This window comes from Dipteris shenzhenensis, chromosome 20 (assembly GCF_047967505.1).
Source record: "Dipteris shenzhenensis isolate YYH24624 ecotype China chromosome 20, Dip_SZ_1.0, whole genome shotgun sequence".
Lineage (NCBI taxonomy): Eukaryota > Viridiplantae > Streptophyta > Polypodiopsida > Gleicheniales > Dipteridaceae > Dipteris > Dipteris shenzhenensis.
Genome location: NC_141615.1, coordinates 47,461,964 through 47,482,333, shown reverse-complemented (window position 1 = coordinate 47,482,333; position 20,370 = coordinate 47,461,964). Strand labels below are relative to the sequence as shown.

The following is a 20,370-nucleotide window of genomic DNA, read 5'->3' as shown; positions in this document are numbered from 1 at the left end:
TGCAGTGCAAAACCACCACGCAAAAGGACGACTCAGACACTGACTGATTGACTGAGAGTGAGCCCAAAACCCGCAAGTCTCTTCACACCGGACCTGAACCATCCATCTGGAAAATATCATTTCAGAAATGCACATCCCCCCCCCTTTCTAGCACTCCTAGGATTACCATTTACGACCATTTTGTGCACGACGTGGAGTCTCTCAATGAATGCCTCCTGTGCATGTGCGCTCTTGCCCCCCAATCCACAATGGCGATGCGGTTTGCCAGTGGCTGCCGCTTATGTCCGGCTAGTGCCCCCTCTACCCCCCTCTCTCGTGTCTACACCAGTGACCTGACCGACTGTTGTGATGAAAGCTGAACCATGGTGCTTGAATTGGCACCCCCCGAATGGGAGGTGTGATATGGAGCACCTGAGGGTGCATTAATGTGCTCTCTCAATCGACCATGTAGCCCAACTTGCAACGCACAAATGATTGCGTGTGCACAACCCCTGAGGCTTTGGGGGGGAAATGGTAAGTACTTATAGATGATGGGTTTGCTTTGTATTTGGTTGAGTTGACCAATATTTTTTTTGGTTTAGTGCTAGTTGTTTTACTGAGACAAGGAACTTCTATTTATGCTTGAAATAAACCACCATACAAATAAGCAAGACCAAAAGGTGATGAAAATGGAAATAAGGTTTAGTGTTTTTTTTTGGTAGAAAAAGTTTATGTTATAGTATTTACATATCATCTTTTATACATCCTTAGGACATTCTCATGGGATTCACCACAAAAGCTTTCATAAAGAAAGCACCACAACATCTAGACAAAGCAAAAAACAAAGTAACAGATAGTCGTCACTCCTCCTCTTTAACCTTGGAGGAGCTTGGGGTTTCGTGCTAATTTATCGCATTAACATTAAGTATGTTTTTCTCAACCTAAACCCTAAATGCAAAACCCTATTTCATAAAATCCACTTGTCATTTCTCTTGTTAGATGCAGCATCGTTCATCTGCTGCTGGTAGCACCTCTGCTTCTTTCTCATCCTTCCTTTGCATCTTTCTCATCTTTCCTTTATTAGAAAGCCAAAAGAAAAGACTATGCCAAAGGGTTTTCCTTATTTCCTTTCAAAAGCATTTTTGCAAGTCAACAAACATCTAAAAATTCTCTCAATGAGGAGCTCTAGTGGGCTTCTAGCCTCTAAGGCTGAGCTAAACACTCTTGGCAATACTAACCATGTAATGAAACAAGGGGAGGCCCTTTTGTTGCTCCCCGGGGTCCCATTTTAAATACTTTATGGGAACACCTCTATAGAGCCACATCCTCCATGCACCCAAGGGAATGCATTCCAAGTTATGGTCTAGATACCATCCGAAAGCTAGAAAACATTACTTCAGATGACATATTACCTCGACAGGCTGAAATGGAACATCTGCAAGGATATCATCTATAGATCTGGGCAATCTGCCCCTAAATGAACATCGAAGGCCAAGGCATCCCCGCATGAACATCATAATCGTATGACCTAAGTGGGATACCTGACCTCGGAAAGGCCCCAAGTCAAGTAGACCAAAAGTGTGGCCCCAAGTCAAGTAGACCAAAAGTGTGGCCCATGAACTGCATCCAAGGGTATGCTTGCATCAAGCCGTCAAATTGGATCTGCCATGATCATCAGGTGTACTATCATTCCACATGGCAGGATTCCTATCAAGCTCCTCTGGACAAGAAGGGGAAACTCTTGAAATAGTACTCCTAAAGTTGGCCCAAGCTTTCAAGATAGCATCCATCAAAGAGAGGAGGGAGCCCTGTGGACTGAAAAGCCACCTAGTACTATTTCCAATCTCCACCATGGAAGGAGAATATGAAAATATGCATCGAATGAAACGATCCTTCCAAGGTTCCTATCATGGCAAGCCCCCTCGACCGCCACCTTGCATAATATGGCCCTGCTCTATAAGTCTGGATCTATGATATTGAGGCCCCCTTCCTATGCAAGGAGGATCAAGGTCTTTGAAGACACCCTTGCCGTGGTCGACTAGCCCAACCATCTAGTCCACTCCATAGAATTTTCCTTATTTGCTTTTGAGCTGAGTGATGCAACCCCTAGAATGGCTCCAACCCCTTCAAAAATCCAAATCATAGAAGGGTGCCATCCAAAAATCTCCAATCTACTTTGGCATAAGCTTTCTCAAAATCCACTAGTAGAAAAGTAAGCCTTTGGCTACTCTACATAGCCCAATATGAAGCCCTTCAAAATGAGAAATATCATAAAAAACTATTCTACCATGCCTAAAGCCCCGTCCACGTATCATGAATGAGATTTGCAAGATGGGTTGCAAACGTAAACTGGTCAAAAACCTTGTAAAATGTGCCCAAAAAAGTGGTTGGCCTCTATTGAGAAATCAATTTTCTATAGCCCCCTTTTGTTTTAAAATAAATTAAACCTGTGTAACTAAATCAGGCATAGTACCAAAGTTTGAAACACCCTGGAAGGTAACATGATCCCCAATCATGTCCCAAAAAGCAATAAAATTTGAGGGTGTCTTAAAACCCATATAAACTTTGGCACTTTCCCTTGTGAAGGGCAAGAAGTAAACTCCTAAATTCCAAATTGGTAAAAGGTGCATTAATTGTGAGTCTTATGTTTGGTTTCACCAATACCTTGCCAAAGTCAATCTCAGGCATCATCTTTGGGAAGTGTTCCAAAATTTGCCGAAAAAGGAGGCATAAAAATTTGTAGCTATGTATAAGATCACATCAGGATTTGGCTTTCAAGCCTTGTCTAAGTCAATAAGCTCAGAAACACTTTCTCTACCGTGTCTCCGGCAAAGAGAATGTATAAGGATCTGAATTTAAAGCCTTGTCTATGTATTAGATCACATCAGTAGAGAATGAGTATTTATGGACTCTCACTCGCATGTGAAACTAAAAGGACTCTCGTGCATGAAAGGCATCATGTGCTCTTTAATCTAACAAGACCTACTGATGAGCCCTTGCCTATAGTAGCAAAGAACTTCTAAATCCATGCATCTATAGGTCTTTTCTATTGTTCCCTTTACAGGGCTACTAGCTTTTGTCTAAGGCCAATATCTCATGTGAGAATCTCCTATCGTTTGTTACTAGCAACAGTATGATAAAAATATCTAATACAAAAAAAGGTTGCTACCACATGTAAAGGAGGTGGCACTACACATACAATGAGTTGTCCAAATCTACAAAGCATCCTCCTAAGACCCTCCCCTATATGCAAGGCATATAGAATCTTGATATTGGCATAGCAACACCTTAAACAAGGCTCAAAAACCATCATAAACACCGAAAAGTGATCCAAGGGGAATATCGAGCCAACTTTGTAAAGTGCCCAATCATTAGCATTAATCTGTCTATCCTTGTCTGGATGAGAATCTACAATCTCTTATTCAACCACAAGAAGAGGAGTAAATGAGGCAAAGTGTAAAAGGCATCATCTATCCAAGCATCTTTGCCACCACTAATTTGAAAAAGGAAGGCATCCCAAGATGCTCTCTCTAATGAGTGAATGCCACCTTCTCTTCCCTCCTGTTCACCTGAAGGAAACTCCACCATATTAAAGTAAACACCAATAATCCATGAATCTACAATGGGGCCCCCAAATATAAGTTCCTTCAAGAATAGGACACGAACCACTATAAAGGTTGAGAAGACCAATCTTATGTCCCTCAATCAAAATAATGACCCATTGTGCTCTAGACGATATAATGATACCATTTCCCACCACTAGCAAAAGATAATAATTTGAAACTAAAATGGAGATCCTCCAAGCCAAGCATGCCAATTAGATTAAAAGGGAACTCATTTTGGGGCAACATAATGTTGAAAGGAGAGAGAGAGAGAGGTTAAAAGGAAGGCCAACATAACGTTGAAAAAATACGAAAAAGGAAGAAAAATGAAATATTGTCAAGTTTGCATTCAATGAGGATACTTGAATGATCAATCAAGGTGAAATGGTCTTACCTGATAATGCATAATAGAGCTACTTGGGCTCTTGAGCTTGCAACTATTTGCGCAATTCTTTGGACTGCGGCATGAATCCTCTCATTTTGTGAGGCACTATACTTTTGCCAACTATCATTGAGACTCATCTATTGCAAACATTGTCCTATATAATGTTTTAGATGGTGTTACGTGGAGTTTGATCTACCATAGATGTTTCAGCTACTCACCCTTGGGTTTCCAAAAGGCACCACAAAGAGTATATGAACAATCATCTCTTAACTTTCCATGGCTTATTAATGGGAATACCATTGCCAGTCTATTTGATCCTTCAATGCATGATTAAGGTAACCTCTTGAAGATCCTTTAAGAAAGAAAAACATCTGGTGTCATTTGACCTATTATCTGAGGAAACTTTCTTGTAAATTGGCCTAGGTAGATTAGACCATATCATTGGCCATGTTCTAAGTACGCTTGTGGGCATCACTAATCATGACCAAAACTCATGAGGAGTCTAATGCAAGAGAAGTACCCTCCTGATCTACAAGTGGTGGAGGAGCAACAATTTAACTACAACCCAACGTGAGGCAACCGGAGCTCTCAAAATCCACATCCTTTTGCAATTGCAACAACTCATCTTTTGAAAATGGTACAGGATGTTTGAATGGTTTGCCATTTGTCAATTGAGAGTGGAACAATTGAAGAATCCATTTGTCACTTGGAGAGGTTGGAGGAAGATGCTAGAGCAATAGAAACTAAGGAAGGCTAAGGCAGAGGGGAGGGGGAAGGTCAGAGTTCTAAGAAATCCTAGAGTTCTATAGGAAAAGGGGAAGGGAAAGGATGAGAGATCAAATGCGCTAGAAGAGGGAGGGGGGGAGAGGTAGAGGGCTGGGAGAGGGAGGGGGGGAAATAAGACTAAGAGTTGTGAGGCCTAGCTGTGAGGTGAAAGGAAGGGGCTAGAGCAATTACAAGAGAGGCTAGTAGCTTTTATGAGGATAGAAGAGGCCATATGTAAGTGTAGGAAATGCAGCATCTGGGGGAGCTCGAGGTGGCAAAATGACTATAGAAGGTAGAGGATAGCTATATGATGGTGGAGCAAGGCGAGGTGCTGGAGAACTACTATAGGTGGTAGAATAGCAGTCATGGGGGGTGTAAAAGAGAAGGTAGAAAGTAGCGTCGGAGGAGGTATAACACAACTAGGAGAGTAAGGAAGGTAGGGAGGAAGGTAGCAAAGGCAATAGGAAGGAGCTGCATGACTGAGAGCTATTGTTTTTCAAAGATTTGAACCTTAAAGATACCCCTTGAGATAGAGAAGGGTGTGTGCTTTGGCACAATTGCTTTCTAAAGGTTTAAAGTACAATAGGAAGGAGTTGTACAATGGGGAGTTGCCAAAGAACTATCTTAAAGATTTGAACCACGCTCCTTAAGCCTTGCTATTGTGTTTCAAATCACACACCCTTCTCTATCTAGGGTTATCTATGTTTTTTTTGCTTTCTCAACAACATAACTTTTACTTCTCTTAATCGACCCAAAAGAGCAATGGTCCCTTTAAAGTTTGTGTTCCTTCTTTGTATTATTAATGTCCAATGAATGTAAGTACGACTCTATCAGAGTTATGTGTTGTTTGATTTTCTTAACTATTAGAATAAAATTCATACATTTCATGGTTGCTAGCCATGATGTCTTCATATAGCTTGAGGCATATCAATTGCGTGCTATTTCTACTAAAGTTTAGATGTATATTATGTTTGAAAATTTTCCCTTTAATTTTCATAAGAAATTTAGGCATACAATTGGAGAATTACTTCAGTTTTATTACTTCTTAAAAGTATAACCATCTATCATGATAGAATATGTTGTAGGCAACAAGAACAATAATTCCAACTTTTGGTTTGAAGGAAAAAAGCACTAACTTTTTGTACAGATTGAAAAGATTATAAAAGCAGAACTTTGCACGTCATTATGTACGAGCAATTGTTTAAGGTATATATGCCATTTTTGATGTTCTAGTACACCAATGTATTAAAAATTATTGTGTAAAGGGGATAACAATCAGGGGCAAGCATTGAAGGTTGTCTTCTCCAAACACAAGAAGTACTAACTTATGTACTTTTTTGAGAAGACAGAAGATGATGATTTATCTTTATGCTCAATACAACATAGTGTAATTTCAACCATCTTTCCTATCCTGAAACCTTCAAATATGTATTTGGGAATACTAAACTTACAACATGATTGCCTTGAGCCTCACTTGAAATCCATACTCAAAGTGTTTAACCCTATAGGGATCCTAAAACCCCTGATTATGGATACCAAGCAAAAAATTTATCCCATGTTATATAGTTTTTCCAAACACATTCAAGGTCTATATCCAACTTGTGATAGTATAGATAGGATTGGCAAAGTAATTTGACCAACTATTTGAACTAATAAAGAAAGACAAAAATTATGCCTTATATGTAATAAATTTACATGCATTTTCCCTTTAAAATACAAGGTTTCCTACCCTAATTGTGATGCATGGATTTGCACACTAATGCCATGACATAGTTTATCAAGAATAGAGTCTAGTCGAGTAGAGGTTAGGTTTGTGTAGGCTAGTTTAAGATAGGCTACAAATTCACATGCATGCATATGTGCATGCATGTGCACACTTGCAGATGCACTCTCACATGCATGTGCCATGTGCACACACATGCACATACACACACATGCATGCATGCGCGCACACACACATGCACACTTACTATTCTTCTTTTTATTTTGCATCCACTTAATTTTTTAATTTTCCCTTTTCCTATTTTTTCTAATTCTCTTTCCTTCTATCTCACTAACAATCCCTAATTTTTCCTGATTCCTCCTAAATTTTTTTAAATTTCTTTCTTAAAGCTCTAAAATTCTCTCACCCCCACCTCCCTGCCTCTTTAACCAATTTTCTCCTATTTTCTTTCCTTTTTTCCCTCTTCCTTCCCCATAATTTTCCCTAATTTCACTTGATTTTCTACCAATTATTTTTATTAATTTTTTAAAACTAACTTTTAAAATTCTTTTTCCTTTTTTTAAAATTCTCTCTAAGCCCCTTTCTTTACACCTTTAAAGTCCACATCGAGCTACTTAAGTTTGTGTTTAAGCTACTATTTTATTGTGAGGGAGGGGTGTTTATGACACATGTCTTCCCAATTAAAGTTAAGCTGGCTCTTACCATGTTTCTTGTTGGATGGTGGTGGCAGTTATGCAGACTCTCCTCTTCAATAAAAGAGATGCTTATCAAGACTTCACCAAGCTCCATTTTGTCTTGCAAAAACATTATTGGCATTTCTTATCAAAGCTCTTATATACTTTTTATGCAATTTCGTATGTGCTTTATCTACATATTCAAACTCTTCCTTAATTCTATAACGTTCTCTTTCTTTTCTTTACCCTGATTCTTTTGTCTTTTCACTATGCAAAAGGGGTTGTTGTCTTGTCTTCCACATACATGTCCTTTCCCCTGTAACTCTAGACGGTTGCACATAGTACACTTAAGTCATTAAGGCCTTTTTTGGGTTCTTGACTTCTTTCTCTAACTTGTGTTCGATTTTCCTTCCAGGATTTTTCATGGGATGTTTCATTCCAATCAAAAGCTCTCAACAACCCTCTTTCGGCTCCTTCTCCCTCATCCCAAGCATCTTTGGATGGTTGCACTTATTACATTTAAGTCATCATGGTGTTGCGTTTTGACTCACTTCATTGCTCACCGAGCAATTTTCTCTTTCTTTTGGTTTTTACTTCTTTTTAAGAAGTCTTCCACCCCAAACAATTCCCAAATTAGCCCACTCCATCCCTGTTATGGCTTTCATATAAAATCTTTTTTCCCCTGGTTAGTTGCAAAGCCAACTGCTCCCATTGCTCCAAAATTGCATGTCTTACTCAAGCATGTCTCTTACTCTTTTTCCACTGCTTATGTGACACTTCTAAAACATTACTAGTCCTTTTCGGGTAGACAATAGGTCATCACACTACGTGATGACCTTCTATCTCACCTAGTGTGTTGTATCCTATTGGGGCAAAAGTGGGTACACACACACACTCTTACTATTCTCCTTTTTCTTTTGCATCCACTTAATTTTTAAAATTTCCATTTTCCTATTTTTTCAAATTCTTTTGTCTTCTATCTCACAAACAATCCCTAATTTTTCCTGATTCCTCCTAAATTTTTTTCAATTTCTTTCTTAAAGCTCTAAAATTTTCTCTCAACCCCCCCTCCCTGCATCTTTAATCAAATTTCTCCTATTTTCTTTCCTTTTTTTCCTCTTCCTTTCCCATAATTTTTCCTAATTTCACTTGATTTTCCCCTATTTATTTTTATTAATTTTTTGAAACCAACGTTTTAATTTCACTTGATTTTCCTCCAATTATTTTTATTAATTTTTTAAAACTAACTTTTTAAATCCTTTTTCCTTTTTTTTAAATTCCCTCTAGGGCCCTTTCTTTATACCTTTAAAGTCCACATCAAGCTGTTTAAGTCTGTGTTTAAGCCACTATTTTATTGTGACCCTGATAACAAGGGAGGGGTGTTTATGACACCTGCCTTCCCAATTAAAATTAAGCTGGTTCTTACCATGTTTTCTTGTTGGATGGTCGCAAGTATGCAGACTCTCCTCTTCAATAAAAGAGATGCTTATCACTTTTTTTTTTTTCAAAAACATTATTGTCATTTCTTATCAAAGCTCTTACATACTTGTTATGCAATTTCATAGGTGATTTACCTACATACTCAAACTCTTCCTTAATTCTATAATGTTCTCTTTACCCTAACTCTTTTGTCTTTTCACTATGCAAAAGGCGTTGTTGTCTTGTCTTCCATAGAGAGACACACACACACACACACTTTTTCACTTATATTCAAATTATTATCCCCCTTATTTTCAAATAAAAGTTTTAATTTTAATGTTTCCCCTTTTCTCCAAAATTTTTGAACCTTCTCTCCTGCAACTAAGAGCAACCACTTCCTGTATAAAACTTCATTTTTTATTTTCATTTGCATTAAACGCAAACCCCCACACTACTTGGGTGACACAACCAGATCCCAATTGACAACATGCCATCTTCGCTCCCATACGAAACTGGAGATTCAACTATCTACCTTTTTGAGACAAGCATTGGAAAAAGGCTTTTAAATGGATGGACTAGTTGAACTTTTTCCTCCTACTTGTTGTGGCCCATGAAGGCTAATTAACCTATGTTTTGTCCATGGGTTAATTTATTTTATGCATAATTTAATCTTTTAAACCTAAGAGGGGTGCACCCTTTTTTTTTTTTTTTGCTAGAAAAGATATAACTTTATCAGTTAGAGGAAAATAGGCTACCTCATCCAATGACATTAAGGGCCAATTACAAAGGGTACTGACAATTGTCCATCTTCAGGCATACCAGCTTAAAGCATTCATTTTCCCCTTTTAAGCTACAAAAAATTGTTTTAAAAAAATCTTCAAGATCCTTATACCAGATTCCAACATTTTCGTTCTTTTGGAAAATCAGACTATTGCGGCACTTCCAAATACAATACGCTCTCACTACCTAGGGGATCTTAGAAGGCCTTGCCAAAGAGATAGAGTTAATAATATGAGCACACCATGCTACTTCTATGGCAAGGAATGCCATCATAAGAGCAAATTTTGGGCATGGGACCAGAAATGAGATGTGCTACAAAATGCATGCAACTAATATGACCTCACACTCACTACAAGCATAATGTTAGTAGAAGTGGATACCCAAGTAGTCACAAGATCACAAGGAAAAATCTAAATGAGCTAAAAAAAGCTCTCTCTCTCTCTCTCTCTCTCTCTCTCTCTCTCTCTCTCTCTCTCTCTCTCTCTCTCTCTCTTCCCCTCCGTCCGTCCGTCCGTCCGTCCCTGCCTCCCTCACCCCCCATCCTCTGTCTCTGTCTCTGTCTCTGTCTCTCTCTCTCTCTCTCTCTCTCAGATCCCCCTCCCACCCCATCCAACTTCGACAACCACCTCCACAAGAAATCATGGTCCTCATTGATATATATATGTGTGCGTGTGTGCACACACACACACACACACACACATGCACACACGTGCACACACACACACACATGGGGAGAGTATATCATGTAAGAGATGGAATTGCACTTTATATGATATGCAAGAGACCAAGACAAAGGATCATATTGCATTTGGGTGCCTTATATGCTATGAGATTTGTGGATGCCTTGTAAACTATGAGATTTGTTGATGCCTTGTATACTATGAGATTTGTGGATGGCAGCACTATCTTTTAAACAAGAGTTTTGGACCATTGAGAGATTTTTTGGCATATCTTTATCAGTGATGCATGGTTGTTATCCTCCTTGAAGCCCAAAGACATAGAGATCAGCTTATATGAGCAAGAGGAGAGCATAGGAGTGACACTTACAGCCTAGCTAGAGGATGATCACATACTTTTTCTTTAGAGACCCCCCAAGACAAGGGCAGCTGGGGATAGACGTAACAAAGAGTCAAAGGGCATGACTTTACAAACCCAATGCTAGATTGACAGTCTTATGAGGACCATAGATATCTCATATCTACAAACAAACCATGAGAATGTGGTGGGACTTTGTCAAATGACAATCTTCTTCTTAGAGGTTATAAAGGAGGAGGGAGGGACTCAAACAATTTGGACACGCTGATGATCAATGGCAATGATCCATCATTGATTTTATTTCTTAATGATGCCAATCATGATCTAAAGCCACTGCCAGGCAAGATCATCTTAGCTATCCTCAGACATTGGTCCCATAGACATCATACATAGGCCTACTCACTTGTATAGATAGATGTTTGGTGGCCGACTAGTGGCCTCCCACCACTACCCTCTACATTCTGGGTTCTCTCTCTTGCAGTGATATGTGAGATTGGTGATTTGCCAATACCTACGTTCTCTTTGTTCTGAATGCACTACTCGCTATTCATCATTGATAGAATCTGCCCTGCATACAGTGTCTTCTATAGAAGAAGGGAGGGAGATAGATACACGCACGAGGTAGCACCATTATAGGACTTTTGCTTTATTCTTCTAGAGGTTCAAGAACGAAAAAACAGGAGCACGAGGAAGAAGACTCGGTCGTGGTAGGCAATTCGCTACTTCGACACAATTCCAAGATCTTTTAAAAAAGGCTACAATAGGAAGGTCATGGAGCCCCTTTTAGGAAGAATTGGACACAGATATGCTTGTTGAAACGACAGTCGCCTAAAAATTTGTGTTGATATCGACTGTGCATTTGCTTGATGTCCATCGTAGCGTTTGTTGTCTCTGTTTTCTATCCTTGCTTCTTCCATGACCACGTAGTAGCAACCATGTTTGAAGCACACGAAGTTGGTTCCCAACACGAATATGAAGGCGATGGCAAGTCCATGGACACAAGGAGGAGAGACTTTGAGAGAGGTCCACACTTATTCCGTATTCATTTCGAAATTCCTTTCGAATATTTGACATTGTTTTCGAATGTATTATTCGTGACTAATATCTGTCACAAAATCCCGAAGGTATGATGAACATGGCTGGAGGTAAAATGGATTGCAAGGACAACGCTCAATCTCGACTACATGGTGCTCATCATTCCGTTCCTCCTTTTCCATTCCACTGTTCGGATTCCTGCATTCTTTCAAACGCACCCGACTGCCCTGCTTGCTCGAGAATCCTCCCATAAGTCACATGCTCATTTCAAAACCCATCTCCGCTTCCAAAGCTCTGTTGTTGTTGCCCTTTAGGAGACTGCTGAAACCCACCTACGCTACCAGAGCTCTGCTGTCCTTGCGCTTCAGGAGACTAGTGACGCTTATCTGGTCGGTCTCTTAGAGGATGCGCAATTCATACCAAGACGGTCACCACCACTGCTTGGAGTCTCATCATCTCTGATGCCCGTTCTTCGTATTGACTGTGAATTCTAGTTCTAGTCTGTAAATTGATAACGCTCGGGTTTCACGTTATGGAAGTGAGAGACAAGATTGAGCATCATTTGTTGTTCAAGGTGCAGCAGTTCCTTTTGATTGTCAGATCAATTTTTTGTCTGATTTCGGAATGTCGTCAATATAGAAATTTCTATTGACTGTTAGGATAAATGCAAGTTAAAAGCAATCTATTTGAGTGAAGATGCGTGCTGTGTGTGTATGCCTAAATCATCCACGCCTCTTCCACAATATTATCTACTTGTTTCATTGCCACAAATGCTGCCATTTGCATTTTGTATTGGACATGTTCTTTACCCAAGACATCTCTGAGGTCCACCTTCGTCTGATCATACCTCCCCTTTTTTTGCTCCAAAAGAGGTGCAAGAATCAACCAGCAAACTAACGAATGCCGAGCAAGCTGGCCTTTCTGATCTACCCGAGCAATCCCAGAAAATCATGCTTGCAGCAGACCAATATGCTAAAGACAATACCGAAGGAGGGCGGTATTCGAAAGCACCCAAAGCCTACACTAAAGACCGCCTTCCAAGCTGCAGCAGCAGCAACAAAGCAAGCATGTGCCGAGGGTAAACTTTTATTGCTATCTTTTTTTCCACCATCTTAGTTCCCCCCATGGTTTTTCTTATTGTTTTATTGCTGGTCCAGTTTGCCAAATAACACGCGACAAAGGCTTTGACACAAAACTAAAGTGCGTAATAATTATAGATGTTAAGCCACCCATCATCGAGGAAGAAAGTGCCTCGGAAGTTTTAGATGGTTCACATACTTATAATTGCGTTTTCCTTCATATGCATCTCCAAATAAGTTGTCAGGCCTTTCACATTTGATGTTGGAGAGCTTCAATACTTTACATTTACAAACACATTAAAGTTTAATATTGCTTACTAAGTAATAGAGCAATGGCTCCTTCTTCCAACGCTTTCCACATGAACGACGAAATGTCATGTGGTTGGAATTTTGAATTGCCGCGGTAAAAAATATATCTAATGTTCAAATACACCCAAACTAAACCCTACGACTTTCCTCTTTCTATGGAAAAAGAACCGCAACGACGCACCTCACTTTAATGCCCACATTCGCTATTAGCAACGATTTAAGTGACTACTTTGTAGATCCAATTGAATGACACCCTTAAGCTAAATGCTATGTAGAGCCGACTGTTTTTCTTCGGCTTTTATTTACGCTTGCCGAGATGAATTCCTGTACCCGTAATTGTTTCAACACTATGTTTACTTTGGCATTCAAGTAAAGCGTAAAGTCCAATAATGAACAAAACACCAACGCTTTATCACGAACTCGCAAAGATCAGATACAGACGTTAAACTTCTCCCAACGCCATGGTGCTCACCAGTAGTGTTAACCTTATTTTCTAGCAAGCTCAACTATTGTGGCGCACATTCCAGCAACAATACCTGAAGAAGATTTGAGCTCCTCAAATGTTCCCCAGTTTGAAACTGTGCTCATTGATGGAACGTGTCCTGGCATGGATGATATGCTCGCATCCACGGATGCATCAAACACGATGGCTCTTCCTTTGCTTCCAATAAGCACACTGTTTGAGTTTGTGTCTTATCGCTTTGCTTTTGAAAGCAAAGCACTTGCGAAGTACAGCACATTCAAAGCAAAGGATATGTCCCATCCTGTTTACATGCGCATCGACTTCACGAATAGTGCCTGCTCGGGGACAATCACTTTGCATGTCCCCCCCGCCTATGTGCTAGACTTCAAAGCGGTCTTCCAAGTGGACGAGTTCTACCGAGTCGAGGGCCCTACAATAACCAAGCGTGCACCTGGAGAAGGAGGCACTTCATCATACTCTCTACGTGTCGATGCAACAACGACAGTCATCAAGGGCAAGCCTTTTGAAGGGAGTATTTCCTTCGTTCCAGACAATGTGATTCGTTGCTATGCACCGTGGGCAATGAACCAGATGGAGAACTTGAGGGCACCTTTTACATCGGTGATTGACACACTGGCCTTCGTGATTGTCAAGGTGGACCTAGAAGGGGCTCCAATAGACCAAATCACCATCACTGACGGGACAAACCCAGAAGACCGTGCAACAGTAAGAAAAACTTCCCGAACGACATGAATTTATTCCTCTCCCACCCCCTCCTTGCTCTCCACCCTAGCATGTCATTTGGTCCCCACATTTTTTTTGCTAGCAGCTCTCTTTCGTCATAGATAGGTGGCAGACCCTTGCACGCCTAGTCGAGGAGTTCGTGGATGAGGGGATTGTCATGTACGTAGCAAGGAACATATCGTACATGTGCATTAGACACGTAGTAGGTGTATTTGACTTCACGATTCTTGGTGTAGTGCCAGAGGGGAATTTGAGGTCAATGCTGCACAATGCCTTCATTGGACAAGTATCACACATGGGTTACGGGAAGAAGGTACGCTGTACTACATCAAATTGTTGTGTCATTCCTTGCCTCTCAGTCTAATTACGCATCGATTAAAACATATGCCACAGGTTGTCGGTGTCTTGCACTTTGTTAGCCTCAACAACCCCCTAACAGAATACCATGTGACTCATATGGAGGCTCCTGCATTAGTAGGACCCAACTCGCCCACATTGCCACTCCTACGACGACGTGCAGAGCATTTCTCAGATTCCATGTGTGAAAGGCTGTGTTGTCCTTCGAGATGGTTCTCAGGTTGCGGTGCAGCTTCGAGGGTCACATGTTGATGAGGTTCTTGGCCTCTACTGCCCATTCCTTGAGTTTCATTCTTGCAGTGTCGTAGCCACATGCTCGATGCTTCTCGAGAAGAGGCCTATGGGAGAATTCACTATTAATAGTTCTGGCTTCATCACAAAGTTTAGTGAGATGTCTAGCAACAATCATCCGCACTGGCCATGATGCAATGTAAATACTTGCTCTCGGAGTCCTTTCAGCTTTCAGTTTGTTGTTTCAGAGTTTATTTCATGCTTTCATCACATCAATCCGTAGGTACATATGCAGACATGAGTACATAATGTGCATACCGACATGTCCCAGAGAGGGCAATTACATTGTAAGAAACTCCATGAATAAAAGCTTTTTATGTACATACAAAACATTTGCAAAAAAAGTTCTTTGTGTAGCCACACCATGGTGACTCCATTTGCCACTAGTCCGGATACCTCCCCAAACACAGGCGCAATGCGCCCTTGCCTGCCCTTGCTCGCAACCATGCCTCCTCTTTTTGGTGAAAGAACTCGCTGTGTTGAAAGAAAGCTGTTATCCTATAAGCCTACTATTCTCTGAGTCCATTTGTACCGGATTTGTACTCCCATAAGTTTGCTCCGGGTGCATGCTGTATAATGAAATGATCGTTCCTTGGTGTCATGTGCATGCAAACTCTTGAGATAGAGTTCTGTTGGTCTACACCAACAGCGAATAACAAGAAAATATGAAAAGGGGCAATCCACTTTCAAGCATCCTCCTGTGGTCCGGAATAGCTGCAGCCACCTGCTTGTCGCATGTGCCTTTGATCCCCAGCAGTTTTTTAGCTTCTTCTTGCTGAGTTTACTTCATGCTTGCTACAAGCACGTTGCCCTCTCTTTTCCAATAAGCCAAAGCACCTGCGTAGCCCGGTGAAAAACTTTTCCACAACCTTCATTGGCAAAGAAGAATTCAATGGAGCATCCCATGGCATGGGCCAAACAAAGTAGCGAGTGTATTAGCGAGAGGCAATACAGTATGTAGCCCACCTACGCGACGTTGACACGAGTTGTTCTCTGCATAGTACGTTCATACCTCCGCGCTCTGGGAGCACGGTGACCTAGCCTTGCCAAGATGAGCACCATAGATGCCTTAGCGTTCATGAACCTGAAACTAAGTGCCGGATGTAGTAGTGATGACAGCATTACAAACTTCATCGACAAGCACATCACAACAAACAGCGCCAAACTAGACATTGAACAATCTAAAATGCAAACACACTGACACTGCCAAACATGTAGAAAAAGAAAGAGAGACTGTAGGTTTGGCTTCCCAAGGCCACCCATGCAGAATGCCAAAATACTAAGGCCTTTGCCCAAGGAGATGGACATGGACTGGTGCAACGCAAACTTCCAAGCCATTAAAAAGCAACTATGTGACAAAACATTTGAACCTTCCCCAATGGATGCCTTCCTCCAAGCAATACCAATAACCAACTCGGACTACGAACTACCACTTAGGAGGAGCCTCTCTGAACTAAAGGTCTTCATGAAGAGAGAGCCAAAGGACATCTACACAAACAACTTCAATCCAGCTCTGACGAAGCTTTGGGGTGCGAACACAGACATCCAATTCATCCTCAACCCGCATGGTGCGGTAGCATACTGCACATCCTACATGACAAAAATTGACAAGGAGACAAACGTAGTAGTCAAGACGGCGTTGGGGAGCAGAGCGTGAGGCAAAATGCTCCAGTAGACAAGCATGTACACAAAGTTGGAAACACAATTCTAAACACTCAACACATCAGTGCCTAGCAAGCCGTCTACCTGTGCCTATCCCTGCCCTTAACAACCACTACAAGGGAGTTCATGTACATAAACACAAACCCAATCGAGGAGAGGACACTTTTACTCAAGCGCCGCGCACAACTAGAACTGCTACAACCAGAAAGCACTGACATCTTCTTTGATAACATTATCATGAATTACACAAAAAGATCGCCACTTCTGCATGACGTGTGCTTGGCTGGCTTCGCAAGCAAGTACACAATGGCAAAGGGAAGCACCAAAAAAAGAAAAAGAGATAGGATAATACTTTTCAACAATTACAACAAGCAAAAAGACCCGGAAAACCATTACAGGGAGCTGTGCTTGCTATACTTGCCATTCCAAGAAGACAAACACGACCTGCAAGGTGCAACACAAACATGGAAAGACATGTACAAGCAACACCAACAAGTTATTGATTTGAACCGGTTAGCCTTCCATATCTTGCCCGCTGCCATGGCAGCAGCAAGTGCAGGTACCGCACCCTCCTCTAATGACAGTGAGAAAGGCAGCCCCTTGCTATCTAGTGACAAATATGACTTTGGTGTAGACATGGGTCACAACAAAGCAATAAAGAGAACGACGACAGGCTCCAACAATGCGGCGAAAAACCGATTGCTATGGACATATACAACCAAATGCTTAAAGGAATGAACGCAGAATAGCGAAACGTTTTAGACGAAATCATGCTTAAAAAAAGAGCACAACCAGAAGAACAAATTCACTTGTTCATTTTGGGGAATGCAGGGGCTGGTAAGATGTACGTTTCCTTGGTAATAGCAGAGGCTTTGCGTCGCCATTACTCACACAGAACCATTACGGATATAGATTTGCCAAAAGTGCTACTGCTTGCTTACACTAGGAAGGCAGCATGCGGAATTGTTGATGGGAACACCATACATGCAGCCCTCCACCTGCCGTTATTGACAAGCATGTACACATGCTTGTCAGCAGAAAAACTGCAAGCTTTGTCCGCACAGTACAACATGTCGAGGCTATATTAGGAATCAACACATTCCTTGCAGTGGACATGCGAATGAGAGATAAAGCACAACCACGACAATCGATTTGGGGGCGTAGATATAATCCTCTGTGGTGGCGACCTTTGCCAAGCAAGCCCAGTGAAACACTCATGGACCTTCGACGAGCAAGCGATAGCTACATCCATGCTTGGTTCAGTTTGGAGAAACCATATAAAATATTATGAGTTGCGTGAGCCACTGCAGCAAGAAAACATCGGATTTCTGGCAGTTCTCAATAGAATAAGGATAGCCACCCAAACAATTGATGATATCCACAACTTGAATAAGAACCACTACCAAGCGTCTCCGGACAAAAAGAGGACCCCACAATTATTTTACACAAACATATCCAAGGACAAGTGCAACGCAGCTGTCTTCCAAAGCATAGAAGGGCCAGCACACATCCTTGAGGCAACCAACAGTAGGCAGAGGACATGTAGTAGAAAAATCATTACCTTAGATGATCCATAAAAGACTACAGGTCTCCATAGGGAGCTGCGCGGTTAAAGGTCGGGATGCTAGTCGAGCTATGCTCAAGAAACCTTGACATCAGTGACGGCATCGTAAATGGTGCTGATGGCATTTTGAAAGGCTCGGACATCTCCAGAAGACCATCAATCATGTGGATAGAGCTAAATGACAAATGAGTAGGCCGAAGAGCACATTACGCATATAGGGAACTTTACAACAACAACATACTGGCAGCCTGGACGCCGATTCTACGTGTATCTTGCGAGTTCCAGGTTGGAAACAACGCACTGAACACAATCACAAGGAGACAATTCCCGATACAAGCAGCAGCAGGAAGAACAATACACTGGTCACAGGGCCTGACCCTAGAGTCACTGGCTTTCGACCCATCAGGTATACATAATCATGGGCTTGTCTACATAGCACTTTCAAGAGTTTGAGACCCAAGGAACCTCTACTTTCTTTCTGAACTATAAAACAAACACATAAAGGACAGATGCAAGTGTCCAAAAAGAACTATAGAGGTTACGCTGAGAATCTAATTAGATGCTAGAGCAAATGGACTTCGGCTCACAAGACAACCAGTACAAGACGTTGCAAAGCCTAAACACCAGATCATACCGGCTCCATCAAGAAGACATAGCAAGCTCCAGAAGCATCAGTGCCGTGACCATACTTTGCTTGCAAGAAACACACACGCACACAGAAAGCATGCAAGGACTGCACCTCTTCGATAAAGCTTTATCGCTGTAAGGGCACGGCCTAGCAACTTTTTTGAAACGAGAACTTATAAGTATTCTACAAAGTGAGGCATTTAATGATGATTGTTAATGCCTACTACTAGTTTTCAAAACACAAAATAAAGGTAACATTGCAATCCTTAACACGTACAAGTTGCCAAGGGCAAAAACAACTACAATGACCGAAACAATAGAAACAATGCTAGCACAAATACCGCAAGGAACAACAACTTACGTTGTGGGGGACTTTAACATCGACTATAATTTTATTATAGCACAGGCAACAGGCATTAAAAAAATGTTTCAACAACATGGAATGCAACAACTGATAACAACTAGTACAACGATCCACAGAACAACTATAGATCACATATGGACTAACAACAACAGCACTCGTGCGACCATTCATTACTATACACAACCATACAAACATAAGAACAAATTAACTACACAACTTCTAGGGAACCTCAACTTGTTTTCTTTTCTTGTGCAAAGCCTTGACACTAAGGCAACCAAAAAAGGCAGGATGAAGAGAGATTTTAATCGAGTGGGCATATCGCCCACTGCATTGAAATTTCTCATCGTCTTGCTGTGAAATAGAGCTTCCAAGTTTTCTGCTTTGCCCAAACACGAGCTTGAGCACAAGGTCGAAGAGTTGAAACTTTAATCCATTGCTTTGCCCAACGTGGAGCTTGAGCACAAGATCGAAGAGCTTGCATTTGACAGTTGCAGCAACGATGTGCTACAACAAATTGTGAGAATGGAGCGTCGCATATTTCCGAAGCACGAATCCTTGTTCAGCTCCCTGGAGCAGGAGGCCAGGAAAAAGAATTCGGGCCTCCTTTATACTCTCGCTCGCCAAGAGAACTCAAAGACGGAGCTTTTCACAACGGGAAACTCTTCTTCTCAAGTAACAGTTGCTGGCTACGTGATGTACTCTTTCACGTCCTCTATGGCGGCGTCGATTACCAAGCTAGCAGGTTGATCGGTGATATTTTGCATCTTCAAATGTCTGTAATACCATGGTGAAGCGATATTTACAGTCGATAATATTTCAGCAGTGCGCGAGGGTTGCCGGAGACAGGGTTATGGCGAGGCTTTGCTAAAGGGAGCGATTGCTAAATGCTTGATCAGGCCTATTTGCCGAGTCACACTTCATGTTGATCCAGCCCGAGGAGCAGCCATGGCTCTGTACAAGAAGATGGGATTCAAACTCGACGCAGTTGTGCAGTCTTACTATGCTTCACATAGGGATGCTTGCAGAATGTTTATAGAATTTGAAACATCGTAACAGGCAATACGACTGAGCGGATGTACGCATAGACGAGGTACGGACCTGTTGAGGGATTGCCATCACCTGTTGTGGTATCAAAGCGGCATTTTCCGGGCTTTATAATATATTTGTACGATTAACGTTTTTCGTTATTCGCATGTTTGTGGGACAAAGTTTTGCAAAATTCCTGCGTATGTGATTGAATATAGAATCACTCCTCTAATAATTCTGTAGGGTATCTTCAACCTACCATATCAGAATCCTGTAAAATCCACCGATGAGTAAGAAAACAGATGGGCAGAATTACCGAGAGGTTGTCGACAGATCTTCAGGTTGGAATTCAAGTAGTAGTGCTCGGGGTAGGCAAACAATTATTCTCTGTCAGCAAGTGGGCAAGATTTGGGAATATCTCCTTCCAGATCACTTTTTGGTGCTGGCAGCGTATGAACTGGGTGTCCTGGGCCCTTGGAACAAATTG

At 41.5% G+C, this 20,370-nt stretch overlaps 1 protein-coding gene across 2 annotated transcripts; it reads left to right on the top strand.

The window, feature by feature from the left end:
• Nucleotides 1-19,095: 19,095 nt before the first annotated feature.
• On the top strand, nt 19,096-20,017 carry LOC147889769 (Acyl-CoA N-acyltransferases (NAT) superfamily protein). 2 transcript variants are annotated; one of them, XM_087391759.1, is made up of 2 exons: nt 19,096-19,599; nt 19,681-20,017. In XM_087391759.1, the coding sequence occupies exons 1-2, from the start codon at nt 19,380-19,382 to the stop codon at nt 19,908-19,910; spliced, it is 450 nt and encodes a 149-aa protein (XP_087247885.1). In that variant the 5' UTR covers nt 19,096-19,379; the 3' UTR covers nt 19,911-20,017. The 2 variants fall into 2 exon arrangements, with proteins under 2 accessions (XP_087247885.1, XP_087247884.1); XM_087391758.1 differs by having other exon boundaries at nt 19,678-20,017.
• Nucleotides 20,018-20,370: the final 353 nt, after the last annotated feature.